This window comes from Megascapheus bottae, chromosome 2 (assembly GCF_031878675.1).
Source record: "Megascapheus bottae isolate mThoBot1 chromosome 2, mThoBot2.hap1, whole genome shotgun sequence".
NCBI lineage: Eukaryota > Metazoa > Chordata > Mammalia > Rodentia > Geomyidae > Megascapheus > Megascapheus bottae.
This window is the reverse complement of record NC_143510.1, coordinates 88337746-88356117: the sequence shown is the minus strand read 5'-3', so window position 1 is coordinate 88356117 and position 18372 is coordinate 88337746. Positions and strand designations below refer to the sequence as shown.

At 41.7% G+C, this 18372-nt stretch overlaps 1 protein-coding gene across 17 annotated transcripts in view; it reads left to right on the top strand.

Annotated features, from left to right (window-relative positions):
- The window catches only part of Rbfox2 (RNA binding fox-1 homolog 2), a 232279-nt gene extending 214508 nt beyond the window's left edge, over window positions 1–17771 (top strand). For 8 of the 17 annotated variants that reach the window (XM_090328609.1, XM_090328612.1, XM_090328608.1 and 5 more), the window contains 4 exons: window positions 4806–4837; window positions 9541–9629; window positions 10004–10076; window positions 12378–17771. In XM_090328609.1, the coding sequence (XP_090184735.1) occupies window positions 4806–4837; window positions 9541–9629; window positions 10004–10076; window positions 12378–12432 (249 nt within the window). In that variant the 3' untranslated portion in view covers window positions 12433–17771. Of the gene's footprint in view, window positions 1–2431; window positions 2475–4805; window positions 4838–9540; window positions 9630–10003; window positions 10077–12377 lie in introns of all 17 variants that reach the window. The other 9 variants (XM_090328621.1, XM_090328618.1, XM_090328619.1 and 6 more) reach the window with 2 other exon arrangements.
- Window positions 17772–18372: the final 601 nt, after the last annotated feature.

The following is an 18372-nucleotide window of genomic DNA, read 5'->3' as shown; positions in this document are numbered from 1 at the left end:
CATACCATTTAAAAGTAATTGACCTGAAAAAGAAGAAAAAATTTTGAGTTTTGAAATCTTTTGTTAGGACCTCTCCAAATGACCATTTTCTGAATGTAAATATAATCTAGTCACCAAAATCATTAAGAAACAATTCTATAAGAAAAATTTGTCAGCACAAATTATTCTGTGGGAATAGATTATCATCGCCTAGAAATGCTTCTCTACCATTAGCCTCCCAGTATCTATGAGAGGACTTTTTTTTTTTTTTTTTTTTTTTTTTTTGGTGGGTCATGGGGCTTGAACTCTGGACCTGGGTGCTGTTCCTGAGCTAGTCAGCTCAAGGCTACCACCCTACCCCTAAAGCCACAGCCCCACTTCCCCTCTTCTAGTGATTAATTAATTGGAGATAAGAGTCCAATGTTCTTGAGTGCCCGGGCTGGCTTTGAACCGTGGTCCTCAGAACTCAGCCTCCTGATTAGCTAGGATTACAGGTGTGAGCCATGGCGCCTGGCTGAGAAGACCTTTTGATGAGCCAGAATGTACTAGGCTCTCTGATAATGTTGTCCTACAAAGTCCATGTAATTTTTGTGCACCTGTGCTATTTAGTTTAAGCCTTCAAACTATGTCTTAACAACTACTTACAATTTGGTCCAGTGCTCTACCTTGATAGACATGTTTTCTAGATTGTAACTTGCCAGTATTATATAAATTACTCTAACACTTATTTCATTTATCTTTTTTTTTTTTTTTTTTTTGCCAGTCCTGGGCTTGAGCTCAGGGTTTGAGCATTGTCCTTGGACTTTCTCAAGGCTAGCACTCTACCACTTGAGCCTCAGCACCACTTCTGGCTTTTTGCTATGTATGTGGGGTACCAAGGAATTGAACCCGGGTCTTCGTGCATGCTAGGGAAGCACTCTACCACTAGGCCAAACTCCCGGCCCCCTCTTTTTATATATTAATTAAAACCCACTTATTTCCTCAGAATGTTTTTAGCAAGTAATAATACCTCTTTTCCCCTCATGTTCACAGTTAAATTTGAAGATTGGGGAAATTTGTTTTACTCTGACACCAGATTGCACATTTCTAAATATACAATTTTATATATGATACTAGCATGTACATTCACCTGTATGTATTACTGTCCATATTCTCAAAAAATTCATCTTTATGTTATTTGTTTTCTTGAAACATAGCATAGTAGAGTAGACTTTTCCATTTGCATTATCTGTAAAATTATTTTTTTCTCTAGTGTCTTATTTGGGCATTATTCCTAGTTTGTCTTGTTGAATATCACCTACTTTCACCTTAGTAAATCAACCAACTGAATATTTGTTATGGCTCTTCTATTTCGTTATTTTACAACAAATTTTATTGAGTGATTTTTTTTTTGCCTGTCAATAAAATATTCTTGATTTTTGTCTTAATTTACTAACCTTATAGAACCAAACAAGTAATTCACAGTAATTCAATAATCTGGTCAAAAAACATTTTGGCCTTTTATTGATTAAAGTATTTAATGAAAATCACACATCCATTGAGGCAGCTGTTGAATTAAACCTCTGACTATCGCTTTTAAACTGTGTAGTCCATATGGGATAGAGTTAAAAACCCACAGTAGTTTTTCCTTGAATTTGTCTACTTATCTCTATACCTTTCTCTATCTGTTAAAAAAAAATCTATCAATATATGCTTAGGGGGGCGGGAGTTTGGCCTAGTGGTTAAAGTGCTTGCCTAGCATGCATGAAGACCTGGGTTCGATTCCTCGGTACCACATACATAGAAGAAAGCCAGAAGTGGTGCTGAGGCTCAAGTGGTAGAGTTCTAGCCTTGAGAAAGTCCAAGGACAGTGCTCAGGCCCTGAGCTCAAGCCCAGGACTGGCAAAAAAAAAAAAAAAAAAAAAAAATATATGCTTAGTACTTCTCAGAAGTACATATTAGGACAGAATGAGTGAAAGGTTTATCTCATATAAAAAGTGCACTGAGAGTAGAGCTTGAAAAGACACAAGACAAAGTTAAGTGCTGGTTTTGTTTACATTATGTTAATTGTTTAGGATTATGATCCCTTTTCCTGTTCTACTCTTAGACATTGACTTCTGTTAGCCACTTTCTTTTTTTCTGTTTCAGTGGCACTGTCTTCTGTGGAGATTTGATATAGCACTTGTGTCCATAGTTTGAATAAAGACCTCCCAGAATAGGGCTGAGGAGTGTGGCTCACAGATCATGTGTCTACTACTTGTTCCTTTCTATTTTGCCCAGTAGAAAAGGCATAGTTCACCCTAATTTACCTTCTAAGTGAGGCAACAAATTGCTCCAAATTTTCATCCTGTGAAAAGCATGCTTGCATCCAAAGGAAAGAAAAGGCTGGTGGGCCCCATAGTGGGCTTTTTGTATGATTGTTTTCCTTCCACAGCTGTGTTTTTTGAACTGCTCTTCCTGTGTTCTGTTATAGAATAGTCTTACAGGAACCAATCATTAGCGCTAAAATACCTCAGGTAGGAGTGCCAGTGTGACCTGCCAATCAATCAGATTGTGGATTGCAGTGAAAAAATTGAATTATACTAACCATTCCAGCTCCACGTTAGAGATGGGAACAGAGGCTTTTTTGGACAATCAAGACTTGTGAGCGTGTGATCTAAGCCCTGCTACCTCAGCAGTGCACACTGTCACATTCCACACATTAAGGGCACTTTCTCCAAAATAAGTGCTCCTGTCCCACTGCCACATATCTGCACCAGACGTGTTATGTGCACTGTCCCATCACTGCTTCCTCTTGTAATTTGTCAATCACATCTGCCTATGGCATTTAAACTGGTCTTTCATATTCAAGATTTTAGCAGAAAGGGACATTTGTAACTACTGTGAAAGAAATGTGAAAAGGAAGGCAGTAGATCTCCACCCAGATAGGACTTAAAATTGGAGTCCCACTAGGTACCAGTGACTCACCCCTAGAGACTCGGATCTGAGAGTTACAGTTCAAAGCCAACCTGGACGGAACGTCTGTGAGACTCTTATCTCCAGTTAGCCACCAAACATTGGAAGTAAAGCTGTGGCTCAAGTAATAGAGCACTAGCCTTAAGCAGAAAAGCTCAGAGACAGCACCCAGGAGTTGCACACACACGTGTGCTGGCACACCCACACCCCTCCCCCCACACACAGATAAAAATGAAAAATAAATTGAGTCCCCCAGGAGGCCCTGGAATAAAATCCTAGTCAGGCTGTGTTATGCTAGGTAAATTTGAAGTTTAAAAACTTTCAAGTTAAAAAAAATCTAAACATTCTGGGACTCAAATTAAGAGGAGTAATTCTGTGACTTCCTCTCACATGAGTAGATCAGTGACTGTGTTTGTATAATGACTACTCACTGTTATGAGGTATGCTGATGGATGGGTACAAGATGGAAAAGCCAGCAACTTCTTAGTCTAGTTATTTCACATGGCTACCCATTGAAATTTTGGAAATAAACTAATTTGAAGGGATGTCGACTAGTTAAGTATATGAAAAGCTTGATTCATTAAGGATCATATCTCATCCATCATAGAAGTGATAAGTCAAGGATATCACATTCAGATAAAATTCAAATGCTACTATACCAAGTAAATAGCTAGATCTCTCACTCAAAAAAGTAGTCATGACAGGTTTTTGTGTTCCAATCTGTTATTTACATTTACTCAAAGATAGCCACATTACCACATAAGAAATCAGAGATGACTTCCAGGGTGGCTTTTTTCAGCTGGAGTGGAGAGGCAATTAGAGAAAAGAGGGAGTTAGGATCACCTAGCAGCAAATGAGGTGATTCCAAGAGGCTTAGCATTAAACCCTTACTAATGAGAATAGATCTCTGCTCTAATGAGTTTAGTCATCACATCTACCCATCTCCCTTACCTAAACACACACACACACACACACATTTGCCGTACTCTGCTGATCTATGCACTACATAGAGACAACAAGCTTTCATTTTTGTCTGCTGGTCTTGAAATACACACTTTCCTCCTCAGTGTCACATGTCATTGTCTTTCAGGTAGAAAGAAGGTGTCTTGACATCACATGCTCACCAAAGTCCTGTTTTAATGTAATCCTAAAGCAAAAATGTAATGAAATTAAAGGCAAGGGTAAAATTAAGAGAAGATAAGTTCTTTCAGTGTAAGGTTAATAAAACCAGTATGAGATAAAACATAAATAGGCAGATAAAGCTCAGATATGGGAGGGATGATATTTAGAACTCTTCTACTTCTTTCTAGTTTAAAACACAGCCATAGAACTGTATAGAAGAATACTGTAGTCAGTATGGCAATAGTATAAGGTTAACTGGATTGTGAAATTGATTCAGTGCAGAGTAAGAATCCCCAAGACATGACACTAGGCCAGGGGGAACTGAGGCTTTCCTTTAACAGCTTCAGAAGTCAGGATCTCAAAGCAACAGCATTTTCCTTAAAAACTGGAAAGACAGACATGTTAAGAGTAATTGAAAGATAAGTTTTTCAATTGCAGGGAAGATTTAAGAGCACTATAAGTCAGAATATACAGTTGTTGCCAGAAGGTGAACAGACAGATGAGTACTATGGGTCAGGCAGGTTGAATAAGAAGTGATACAGCACTGGACTACTCCAGTTGGGAACACTAGGTGTTATTGAGAATGAATTACAAAAGAGTTAGAGAGTAATTTTCTTTCAAGGGGCATGAATCTATTTAAATCAGGCTTAGCCAGACAAATTTAGGCAGCTCTCAGAGTTCCAGAAAGCTGTCCGTGTGTGCCCTCCTACATTAGGGTGTGCTGTGGCCATGCTAATCCCCATTTTTGTTTTATTTCAAATCACACACAGATAGAATCTGCAAACTGCTTCAGATCAAACAGGTCTGATTGTGTGTAAATACATATGTCCTTTTTAATTTTTATTATTAATGGTTGCTTCAGTTTTGCATCAGTGCATGGTTAAAAGCAATACACATCAGCTATTCATGACTTCATATCTCCAAATGAATTATTTCTCCTCTTTTTTTTTTGTTTGTTTGTTTGTGCAGTCAGCTGAAGAAATGTTAACATCTCACTCTAAATCTCTCAGTGGAGTCTCTGTTCCCTTCTCTGATATAACAGATGGGTTACTGCTTGTTATAATTATTAACATTGTGGTGTGGGTTAGGGCTGGGTGGGCAAGATTTACTCTTCCTTTGGGCTGGGGAGGGGCCAGTCGTTAGGGTATGGAATGTTAACTCAAGTGGTGACTGACTGTTTCCGTAATACCAGGTCGTTGTGGCTGCACGCTCTAGTAATTGAGGCTGTGTACTTCACCGAGCTTGTGGTAGAGCCTAGGGCAAACCGCTGTCCCAAGAGAATGCTGGGATAGATAGAGTTAGCCAATACTGAGTCTGAACGTGGTGATTTTGCTGGTTGTTTTAGCTCCAGATGTTGGCATGCTTAGTTTTTAATGTGATTAATAAATGTGGCGCCATATCCCCTCCCCACGCCTGAACCCTCTCTCCTACTCCTTTCCCACCTTATTCTTTTTGAAAAATTTAAGAAACAGTAATGAAAACCTGGTGTTTCAAACTGCACTTTGTTCTCATGTTCAACTAAAACCTTCAGATTGTTGGTGAAGTGAGTGCTAGAATCCTTATATACTCTGAAATCCAGACTAGAAATAAATATATCTGGGTGGGTTTTTTTATGTACTTTTTTAACTAATTTTTTACTATCTAGTTAATATCCAGAAGTATTTGGCATAAATATCTAAAAGAAAAATCTATGATATACAATTGAATTTTTTATATTTTGGAATAATTGGTGAATTGTTTTGGTGATAATACCCACCATCCTATACATAGTCCTGTCATTTGAAGAACTTCTCTGTAGTATCATCATTAAGTCTGTATGAAAGTAGTCAGGTTGAAAGGTTATCTGATTTTTAAAAACTGTTAATGTTCGTTTTTTTTTTCCCCTTGGTGTTGACACTCTTCCTGAGCCTATCATTGTCAATAGTTCATTCCTGTCCTATTTTCCTATACTTGAAGCACAGATAGCCTCATCAAGTTCAGATTTCAAAGTCCATTTCACTTACAGAAGAAGGGAACCACAGCCAATGAGAATGTCCATTTCCTCCTGAGTGAGAAGGAAGAGACTTTACTACAGTTGTCATTACTTGGGATGCTGTGGGTTAATAGCAACATAGCTTCTCAACAAAGAGGTCCCTTTGGCCTCTTGAAGGCCGCTTCTTATAGTTACTCCCGTCTGTAACCTCACTTAGAGCCTCCTTTTTTCTCAGAATTAGAGGATCCAGACCAAAGCTGTGATTGAAGAAAAATTATACTAAAGTAGGCCCATTATTTCCACTCAGGCTTCCAGAAGTTGAGCCTGAAGCCATCCTCAGTGAGGACTCTTTAAGGAAGCTGTATTCTGCATTACGTATTTACTTACATAAGCAAGAATTAAACATTAACTGCTATTATTAGCTTAGATTTTATTTTTAAGGAAAAAATCTCATAATGCCTAGACTGCTCTTGTTTACAAAGAAGTTTACTAAAATAACATTGCTGCATGCTCCATCCTGGCTTTAATTCTAAGCTAATGAAACCAAGACTCAATATTATAAAAAATTGAGCCTTTGGGATTCAGTTAAAAATTCAGTCATACTAATCAACTTATGCTTTATATAATAAATGCATTCATTGCTTCATGTCATCTTTAGAATCCTAGAAAAAGAACCAAGGTAAGCTGGGTACCAGTTGATCACACCTCCTCAGGAGGCTAAAATCTGAAGACCGCAGTTGGAAGCCAGCCTGGGCAGGATAGTCTATGAGACTCTTATCTCCAGTTAACTACTCAGAAAAATCCAGAAATGGGACTGTGGCTCCAATGGTAGAATGATAGCCTTGAGCTGAATAACTCGGGGACAGCACCCAGGCTGAGTTTGAGCTCCACAACTGACAAAGAAAGAGGAGAGAGAGATGGAGAGAGGGAGGGAGGGAACTGGGAAGGGGGAGGGAGAGAGGAAAAGAAAAGAAAATACTTTTTTCAGCTGGTTAATACCTGTAATCCTAGCTGGTTGGGGAATGAGATCAGGAGAATCACTGCTTAAGGCCAACCCAGACAAAAAAGTTTACACAACTCCTATTTTCCCCTCAAACTCAAGAGGAAAGACCCCTTCTTAAAAATAGTAGAGCATGAGACCAGGGGTTTGGCCTAGTGGTTAGAGTGCTTGCCTAGATGCACAAAGACCTTGGTTCGATTTCACAGCACTACATATACATAGAAAAAGCCAGAAATTGTGCTGTGGCTCAAGTGTTACAGCTCTAGCCTTGAGAAAGCCCAAGGACAGTGCTCAGGCCCTGAGTTCAAGGCCTAGGACTGACAAAAAAAAACAAAGTAGAGCATTGTCAAATGTACCTGTCATCCCAGCTATGACTAGAAGGCTAAATAAATAGATCATTGTCCCATGTGCATGCCCATGCTGGAAGCATGACCCTGTCTCAGTAATAACCAGAACAAAAAAGGGCTGGAGGGCTGGGAGTTTGGCCTAGTGGTAGAGTGCTTGCCTAGCATGCAAGAAGACCGGGGTTTGATTCCTTGGTACTACATACTTAGAAAAAGCCAGAAGTGGTACTGAGGCTCAAGTGGTAGAGTTCTAACCTTGAGAAAAATCCAAGGACAGTCTTCAGGCCTTGAGCTTAAGCCCAGTACTGGCAAAAAAAAAAAGGAGGGGGGGCTGGAGGTATGGGCCCATTAGTAAAACGCCTCCCTAGCAAGTATGAAACCCTGAACTCAAACCCCAGTACCACAAAAAAAAAAAAAAAAAAAAAAAAAACTACCTGTTTTTAATCCTAAGTGGTGGACACAGAAGTAAAAGTGAAATTTCTTTTATAGATTTGGCAAGAATTGAACATTTCAAGGAATAACTAGTAGAAAGCTTCAGATACCCATGAAAAGTAGACACAGATTATAGAAACAAAATAAACATCCTGTTGTTCATGATTTACATGGTGTCCAAATGACCTATCAAGTTACTTTTTTTATGTACTTGTGCCAGTAGTGGTTCTTAGGCACTGTCCCTGAGCTTCTTTTCTCAAGGCTAGTACTCCACACTTGACCCATAGCTCTACTGCCAGCTTTCTTTTTATTTATTTTGTCGGTGGTGGTGGTGGTGGTGGTGGTAGTCATGGGGCTTGATCTCAGGGCCTGGGTGCTGTCCCTGAGCTCTTCAGCTCAAGGCTAGTGCTCTACACTTGAGCCATAGAGCCACTTCCTGCGAACTTTCTTGATAGTTTATTGTAGATAAAGAGTCTCACAGACTTTCTGGCCCAGAATGGCTTCAAACCTTGATTCCCCAGATCTTCTGAGTAGCCAGTATTATAGGAAGTATGAGCTTCCAGCACCAGCAAATCAATTACTTTTTGGTAGAGAAAGAGGAATAATAAATGTTTTGTTTGAATTTGGTCTAGGTAAAATAGGAAATTTAGAAGGATAAGGGAAATTATGACTTGCCTCTTTTTATTCACCTATCCTCTGGCTGTGGTGATCCTCTTTGAATTCTTTTCTTAAAATAGGATATGATTTACTGAGACATTCATAATACCTGTTGAATATTTGATTCATATAAATGGAGGTGAAATTACAACCTCAGAGAACATTTGAACCATTGAGAAGGAAAACTGTCAGAGCTTACTGTAGAACAAAGCTGTAAGCAGTTGTCATTAAGTGCGTAGAGTGTGTTTGTGTGTCTGGATCTGAAATGTACATTGGAGCTGGTAAACTTTTCTGAGGTAGGTAAGCTCAGTGGTAATTTTTTTTTTTTTTTTTTTTTTTACTTTTAAGCTATATAGTCTATCACAAGTACATTTTTTTTTTTTTAAATCATGGGGTGAGGACTGTCCCTGGGCTTTTTGCTCAAGGCTAGCACTCTTCCACTCTGAGCCATAGCACCACTTCCAGTTTTCTGGTGGATGGTTAATTGTGCACCCAGCACGCAGTTACTTTTTTTTTTTTTTTTTTAAGCAGGTGGCAAGCTTCATTGTCTCACACATTGAAATTCACTGGTCCTGACCTACTTTCTCCTCTACTTCTAAATTCTGTCTGATGATTTTAGTTTCTTGATGAATGTGGCAGGACCAGATGCAGCAGAGATGTGGTTAGACCTTCCCGTGGTGTGCTGTTATCTCTTAGTATGAATGAACCAATCCAATTATGGAACATATTTTAACTCCATAATCTGCATTTCATGTTAGAGTTTCCTAACATTCTATAACTTTTCCCTTTTGAAAGTTCAAAAGGGATCTGGAAGACAGATCCAAAATTATGTTTATCTCTTAATATTAATAGGTATTACTGAAGTAGCTTATTTTTTGTGACTGTCACAAATTGGGAAGCAAATTCCTACATGGGATGGGGCTTAATTTCCTTTTAGAGTAATAACATGAAGACCAATGCAGTTTGAAACATTTCTTCCCATGTGTGTCTGTGTTGCTGTCTGTCCCTGTGTCTACACTTGTGTGTCTGTTGCGTGGGGGGTATGCGTGTCTGTCCCCGGGGAGAGGTATCTGTAAAGTCAGTTCTCTTCTCTCCTGTAGGGTGGATATGCAGCCTACAGATATGCACAGCCTGCTACTGCAACCGCAGCCACAGCTGCTGCAGCCGCCGCAGCCGCTTACAGCGACGGGTATGTAGATTACAAGAGTAGGTACCAGACCATCCACAGCATCGTCCTTTTCCTCCTCACCATTGTTAGAGCAGTACCTAGTCCTCTGAGCTTCCTGCAGCCAAGTTTCTCTGCAGGTCTACTCTGCATGGCCTCCACTGTGGCAGCATAGGAGCCATGGGCCCTCCCCCAACTCACTGTCTTTGTGTCTTGGATCTGCTACTGCAGTCTCCTTCTTCCTCTTTCAACTGCCTTCTTGGCCACTTTCTAGTACTTCAGAATATTTCAGGACTGCATTCAGGTAGAATTTTCCTAATAACAATTCAAGACCAAGTAACTCGCATCTTTAGCACATTAAACCCTTCTCTTTTTCTGATTGTGCTTCTTTTTTCCAGTTATGGCAGGGTGTACACAGCTGACCCCTACCATGCCCTTGCCCCTGCCGCTAGCTATGGAGTTGGCGCTGTGGTAAGTGAATATACATTTTTTCCTTAAACTGTTTTTCTCCCTCTAACTTTTCCCTACACACTATAAAAAGTCTAACAGAAATGATCAATTCAGGGGCCAGGATTTTGGCTAGTGGTGAAGTGCTTGCTTAGCACTAAGACCCAAGTTTGATTCCTTGGTAACACATACATAGAATGTGCTGTGGCTTGAGTGGTGGAGTTCTAACCTTGAGAAAGCCCAATAACAATGCTCAGGCCCTGAGTTCAAGGCCCAGGACTGGCAAAAAAAGAAGAAACGATCAATTCAGTCCTTCATCTGTTGCCACAATATGAGAGCTTTATAGGTCACTGGGAACTTCCATGTCACTCACTGTCTTTATTGATGATTCAGCTATGTGGCTTAGAAAGACAGAAGAAAGGAATGGGTAGTGCCAGTCTTCCCTGAAGAATGACATCATTTAGAATAGGAGTAAGGGAACAAGTTCCAATGTTAGATACATGCCAGTAACACAGTTTTATTGATAGATAATGGTAAAGACTGGAGAATAAAAATGAGAATAAGCTTCCCAAAGATTATATATATATATATATATATATATATATATATATATATATATATTTCAATTGCAGATGCCAGAGAATGTCTCTGCTAATTCTTTTTTTTTTTTTTTTTTTTTGCCAGTCCTGGGCTTGAGCTCATGGCCTGAGCACTGTCCTTGGACTTTCTCAAGGCTAGAGCTCTACCACTTGAGCCTCAGCACCACTTCCAGCTTTTTTCTATGTATGTGGTACCAAGGAATCGAACCCAGGTCTTCATGCATGCTAGGCAAGCACTTTAACCACTAGGCCAAACTCCCGGTGTCTCTGCTAATTCTTAAGTCTTCTGGTAGATATTCTACCAATAATGTTTTATCATTGGCAAAAAGTGATATTTCATGGGAAACATAAAAGATGTCCATAGGGCTTGTCTAGAATAATCTTCCCTAGCCAAAGTCTTTACTGCAGTGTTCTTTGGTCTGGCTAGAAAAACTTTGGTTCTAGTGAATGAGACTCACTGGCTACAACAAAGACAGGCTTTGCTTCAGTGGAGCCTCCTAACATGAGGCATTCTCTCCAACCCAGAATGCAACTAGACATCCACCTCCATACATGGCCAGAGGGAAGCAGCATGAAAAAAAATTTTAAGGTGTGAAAAATAAGAACATGACACTTTCCCCACTGAAAGCCTGCCAAAGAAGGTCTAGGGACAGAAAAGATAAAGTCCACAAGGAAAGTGTGTTTAGAATTGAGGTATCAAGAATGAAATGAGGGCAACAGTGGATGCTCCTGATACTTTATTTAGTGCCAAATGGTAAAAAAATCATATATTAAAAATTCTATCCAAAATGAGCCAAGGAAAGATAGATTTCTGGGGAACTTCTTAAGAGAGAGAAACCATCTGATAAAGGTGAAAGAAACAAGCTAATTGGTATACACTCAGCCCTTCACATGAACAGATTCTTCATCCATAGAACCAACTGAAATACTGGGGGAAAGAATTATAAGTGCTGTAGAGATTTTAAGTATAGAAAGGATATATAAATACTAAACCACTTTTTACATAAGAGACGAGGGTATCCACCAATTTTAGGTAGCCATGAGCAATTGTAGAATCAATCCCATAGATTGCAAAGGAAGAGATTTTTTTTTTTTTGCCAGTCCTGGGCTTGAGCTCAGGGCCTGAGCACTGTCCTTGGACTTTCTCAAAGTTAGAGCTCTGCCACTTGAGCCTCAGCACCACTTCCAGCTTTTTTCTATGTATGTGGGACCGAGGAATCGAACCCAGGTCTTCGTGCATGCTAGGCAAGCACTCTACCACTAGGCCAAACTCCCGGCCCCAAAGGAAGAGATTTTATTAGTTGAAAGAAGGACCTAAGTTGAAACGTCGTATCATCTCAAACACAGGATGTGACATGAATACATGCCAAAAGTAAATGCACATGTGCCTGATGGGTCTCTGGTAAGGAGTATGATGATGTATCAAGATAAAGAAAACCCATTCTAGTCAGAATGGTTTCTGTTTGCTGAACTCAGCTTGAACAGCATTAAGTCTCCCTTCTGGACTGACCCATGTAAAGCTGAAACAGGTCTATTGGGCTCTGCGTGGCACAGCCTTGAGGAAAGCATTGGTTTCATGACTTCACCAGCCAGTATGTGAACCCCCTTCCTTTTACTGAGGCTTCCGCAGAAGCTACTTCCCCAAACCCCTCCCAAAGACATGCTTCTTCATTTATAACGCTTCTCTCATCAGCTGTCTAATTATTTTTGTCTTTAATTACTGCAGGCGAGTTTATACCGAGGTGGCTACAGCCGATTTGCCCCCTACTGAAGTGACGTGAGACCCCCTGCAAATGGGACAGCCCCCCAGTTCATGAGGCCTGGCTATTGCAATATTTACTAGTAGAGGAACTCTATAGCAAGATGAAGAGGAAATACAAACAAACAAACAAAAAAAAAACACAAAAAAAGAGAGAATACTTTTTTATACCTCACTATGTTCTTTGAATATGTATTTTTTCCTTTAAATTTCTGCCTTTAATTCTTTTGTTCCAAAGATTGTGCATTTTTTCTTTTCTTTTTTTTAAACTGTGGTAAACAAAAAACAAAACAAAAAAAAAAAAAGATAATGCATTTCCATGTCTATATGTCCGTGCCTAGCTTATTCTGTCAGTCACGGAAAAGGCAGTTGATAAGGAAGGAGAGACACTAGGAGCAGAGAAATGCATCTGATCAGAAATCAGCAGACAGAATTACCAAAGTGTATCTGGTGCTGCATGGTTGGGGGCAGCAGATGTGGAAGGGATCTTTCTGCAGTGGCATATTCTTCTAGTCTTCTGAATTCTGGTCTTTGGCAGGAGATTCTGATTGGCTGTGGCTGGAATCCACATGCCCCTAAAGAGGAATCTGTGCTTGAAAAAGCAAGAGAATTAAAGACACTTTTCCCCTCCTCCTTCCCTCCTGTCTTCTCCATTCTTTTTACAATCATCTTACACACCCAGCCTGAGACAGTTGGCGAAGCTTTTGGAATTACAGTGTTGATATTTCCAAACATGCTCTCAGACTGTGGATAATAAACACCTCATTAGGAAACCAATCTCAGAATGAACTCTGGAGTATGATGAACTCTGGAGTATGAAAACACTCGTTTCTCTTCTTTCCTACAATCCTAGCACATCTGCTGGGCTGCTTCTCCTGTAACTGAACCACCATGTAGCTCATCTGTTGTTTAGTAACATGCTGCTCCCATGTCCTCAACATTCAGGAGTTTAATATCCAGGGACAGAGAATAAATAGCCAGTGGCCAGATTTTCTCCAGGTATCTTGATGCAGCTTGAAGATTGAAAATAGAAATTGAGAGCCATTAAAAGGTGGGTTTAGAAGAGAAAAGGGAATGTTAAGTCCGATATTCCTTATCTTGCTTGCAACAAAAAGTACAATTTATTATCAAAACATAATAAAGCATCTGTTGGGGAAAAATCAAAACCCTAGGTCAGCCTCCCCTAGGGATTTTGGTGATGAGGACATGTGAGGACAGTCAGAGGCACTTTGTATTCACCCCAAAGCCATAGGAATTTTCATCTTCCAGAGCCTCTGTGAGTAACCTTTCTATCCGCAGTCTCCAACTCTCTTGGCCATTCCACTCAGCTTCAAATTATCCTCCAAAGAAACCAGCTAAGCACCTGAACCACTTGGTGCACATTAACACTACAGGAAACAATATCTAGAGCCCACCAAGGAAAGAAGCTATGAATCGGCAAGGGTCCCCTGCAGAGTCTGCAGCAGTGAGTCATTGCAGTTGCTGTCTGGCTTCAGTTTTATATTAGCAAGGTAGGGAAGAAAGCTCCAACCTATAACTAATAAAGACAAAAGTCTGACAGTGTTTCCTAAACAAAAAGCATTAGGAAGTGGGCAGGCATGGTCTGCTGGCTCCTTGCTCTGCTCACACTGGTACTAGGGTGAACTTTCACCCCAAGGGATAGCTGCTAAAGGGAGTAGTTCAGAGACATGGAGCTTCTGCTTTATTATGGATTTTGTTTGATTTTTTTTTTAACTCCTGCCTCCACATGTTCTTTTCTGATAAACTGATTTCATGTCCCTGAATTAAAATGACTGACATGTGACAGTATCATGCATTCTTTGTAAACAGTGATGTCTGGGAGGGCACTGGCCTGCCACATGAAGACATCTCCCTCTTCTGATCCCCTCTTCCCTAATAATCTGGGGAGATGGCAAGGAAACTCCAGGCCTTGGTGCACTTGTGGATACGGGGAGTGGGGGGGAGCACATAGAGAAAAGTATAAGACTGTTCAATCAAATGGCCATTCATAGGGCCCCCCCTTCCCCCAAGCCAAAGTTAGGTTTATTGCTGTTAAGACAATATTAATTGTATGTATATAAATATTTTAGGAGAGGACAAGGGCTGGGGGCTCTCGGAATTCTAGGGAATAGAGGTAGGGAAGATCTTCCAACTTTTACTTTTGTTTTGAGGGAGAATGTCTGCTGCCCGAAGAAACAGACCTTTGGGTCATTCTCTCCCAAAGTGGCAAGCCACTTAGCCAGGGGGAGACCCCATCAAGATCTCACTGGTGATACTTGTGGCAGTGAGAATGTTTGTCTTCTCTTTTCTTGGATAAGAATATGAGTTAGCCAGCAAGGTAGAGAAGTCAGCTCCCTCCCTTAGCCTTCTGAAAGAGGCTGAGTCCAGACTTGAGGAGCCTTTGTGCACTTCAGTTCAGCTGGTTCTGGCTGAGGCCTCCAAGGTGAGCTCTGTTTTCCAGGGCACTCCTGCTGCATGGCCAGGGCTGCTCCTCTGGGACGCTTTCTCCAGCTCCCTCTTCTGAGACAGAACACTTGGAATTCTGCTTCTTATGAGAGAGCTCTCTGGCTTTCAGGGTCAGCGCTGAGAATCAAGGCACTCTCACCCGTCCTGATCTCACACTATCAGCCTCCTGATCTGCTGCGGAGCTTGGAGGTCCCCTCTCATCAGCATCACCAGAGGCAGGTTCCTCAAGGTGTCTGCACTTCTGAGATCCTGACACAGCCAGAGGGGTTGGCATTTTATGAATGACTTCGCTAGAGGATGTAGGTTAATCATTTCAAAAAGCATACTGATGCTGAATCACAGTTCAAAGATGGTCTTCTCAACTTCGCTCTCATCTATGACCTGGATTCTATGCTAGGCATCTTATTCTTAGAAGTAGGCTTCCTTTAGGGAGACCGCTAGTGAAAAACTTGATTGGATATCCCTCTTTCATCCCAGTGAGCTGCCCTTAGGTCTTTTCTAGAATTCCTGTGTTCCATAGTTCAGCTGTATTAACTCAGATCCATCATTGTGATTCATCATTTTTTAAGGCTCTCAGGTTTATCAAAACCTATCACCATCATCCTCCAGCAGCCTCAGTCTGAATGGAGTCAATATATTTTCTTTCCTTAAAGAAGTCAACTGGGGCTCAGCTCTTAGTTCAAAGGGAGCTAGTGGCTGTCTAGTCAATAGAAATCAATGATAGCAGCTTTTTCTTGAATGTGGACTCCTCAGGGGCTGAACTGCTTTTAAGTTTAGGTATGCTTTACTAGAGACATAGCAGACCGGTTATTGCCACCATCCAGTAACTACTCGTGTAGCTTCCAGATGTGAGGGACTGTCCGATGGGGTGGAAGCTGCCCCAGGGATGTGCTTCCCTTGGGCAGAAGAACAAGACCAGCCAAGGGACAGTTTGGAAAGCGCCTGGACATTTCAAGGGGGAGAGAGGAACTGGTGAACTTTCCCTCTTCATCCCAGGCTAGCCGAATCTCTGCTGCTTGCAACTCTAGCACAGTAACATTTGCCGAATTGCAGATTTTTCCCCCAGATATTAGGAGGAAAGGGACTTTGGGAGGGGGGGTGGGGAAGGGGTCGTGATGTTTTAAAAAGCATAAGTTAACCTGTTTGCACTGTTTTAAGATAGGAAAAAAAAATAGTGGGCAAGGTGAACATCCGATGTAAACGTGTGTGTTTTATTTTGTCATGCTCTTGAGAATGTCTGACTCTGTAGTATACAACAGTGACATTTGATTCTCTGTTGCATAAAACACTATATTTTTTTGGAAATGTTACTGTCCAAAAGCCTCTTCCCTCCCTGTCCTTTTCCTGTGTACCTCCTTCATCCTTGCTTTACTGATCAGCCAGGCAATAGCCATCCAGAAGCTAGAGCGAGAAACAGGGCTCTGTCCAAGTCAGCTCTGGGTGTCCTAAGCCAGCCTGTGCCCTCTCGATCACTGAGTACAGTAGAGTCCCTGGCACTTTGCTCTGAAAAATATAGCTCACAGACCAGACTACCAGTTACGGCATTTCTCAGTGAAAGGCGCTAGGATGAGGAGCCAAGGGATGGAGGGACCCCTGAAGTATTGCAGGTGGCTGTAGCAGCCGAGTTCTTATGCATGTTACCGAAACTGTAACCAGTTACAGTTTACTCAGGAAAACGGTAGATCAATTCAGCCATGGTAGTGCTGGTTGGCAGGGATTTGGTAACTGAGAACCCGCTCAACAGCCAAAACTCAAACCTTGCCTTTACGGAGACCACCAGCATGGGCCATGATCCTCTGCCTGGTGGTCTATACCTGCCAGTGACAGGAGGGCTCAGCTCACCCTGGCAAGCAAAACGGGAACCCAGATTCTCTCTTATCTCCCCTCTCCCCCTGCCCATACCAACACCAGATCCCCAGGGGGCATGTGAGATTTTTGAACTATTCAAAAAAAAAAAGTTTTTAGTTTAGTTTTGTTTTGTTTTTCCTGGGGACTGATAAGTGCTTTAAGTGATGTCTGCACCCCATGAAGACTCCCAGCTTCCTTGTTTCCCTGTATTTTCTGTTCACAGTATTTTTGTGTGTGCGTGCTTATTTGGCAGTCATTTGGGCTGTATTATATATCGAGTGATGAATTGATCCTATTTTTTTCCCCCTAAAGGACATGAATTTCTTTTCTTATGTTATTCTGCTTGTGAATATTTGGAACCAGGCTGGGCTGACACTAGGGCTACAAAGTGAGGAGAGAGCCAGAGGAGTGTACTTGTCCTTGACAGGCAGACCTATCCGAGGCTCTGAGCTTTTCAGTCCAGATCTTTTCAAGGCTCAAAGCACCGCTGCCGCAGACCCTCTCCTCTCCTCCCCACCCCCGTGGCAGGGACTGGCCGGGCCCCCCAGGCACCACGGACTCTTCAACCCCTCCTGTTGCCATGGCAGAACAGGTACCTTTAGGGACTTGGGGGCATCCACAGGATGTTTGTACAATTGAGCACCTGGCCTTGCCTCCTCCCCTCCAACCTCCCCGAGACTCACTTCCTAGGACACCCGAGCCACTTGCCCAGGGCCCTGTTTCCCTGCCAGCTCCAGAGAAGCACCCCGGGGCTTTGTGACAGTCTCTAATCCCCCTCCCTTCTCCTTAAGAATCATATTGTATAGTAGCTTTCAGACCATACAGTATTCATTGGGTTACTCCTATTATTATCAAGTAGCTGGAATTGTGAAGGTCGGAGTAGTTAGATCTTTAGCTTTTCTTCCTTATTTTTTGTATTACTCTCCATGTGTATAAATTATTGATCATGTTGCTGGCTTTTATAAACTCTAAGCAAAGGAGGAGGACTGCCTCAGCCTTTGCCAATGGTAATGAAGCACTGTTTTTAAATAAAAGAGAGAAACACCACCTTTGTCCTGTGTGTATCGATCCTCTATCCTCTTTTTGCCTCCACTGAAGCTTAAGAGATGCACCCTGGATTTGACTTTGCAGGATGGTGAGAGGAAGAAGGAAAACCACAGTTCTGCCTGCAGAGGTGGTAAACTGGGAAGTAGATGGGACCACCACTGCTGTCTGGGGTCTCCAGCCAGTGAGCTCCCATCTGTCCAAAATTCTGAGATCTCTTTGCGGTTGCACCCCACCATTTACTAACCCCCCTGACCCCCTGTGCCATTCACCCTCCCTGACCCCCTGTGTTTCAATACCACTCAGTCAACTCCTTTGCATTTTCCTTAATGGGAATGAAGATTTTTTCTTAGCTGGGCCTGTTAGCTATCCCTTACTGTACTGGTTTCACTGCCAATAATTCCCTGTGCTGTTCAATTGGTAGAGCACTAGCCTTGAGAGAGAAAGAAAAAGTCTCAGGGACAGTGCCCAGGCCCTGAATTTTAGGCCAGCATAGAGGGGGAAAAACAAGACTGAGGCCCAGCTTATCTGGCTCCCCATTGTATAACTTTGACTTCAGCCTTAGTGTTTCTGATGCTGCGCTCACAGACACTTGTGAGATTCC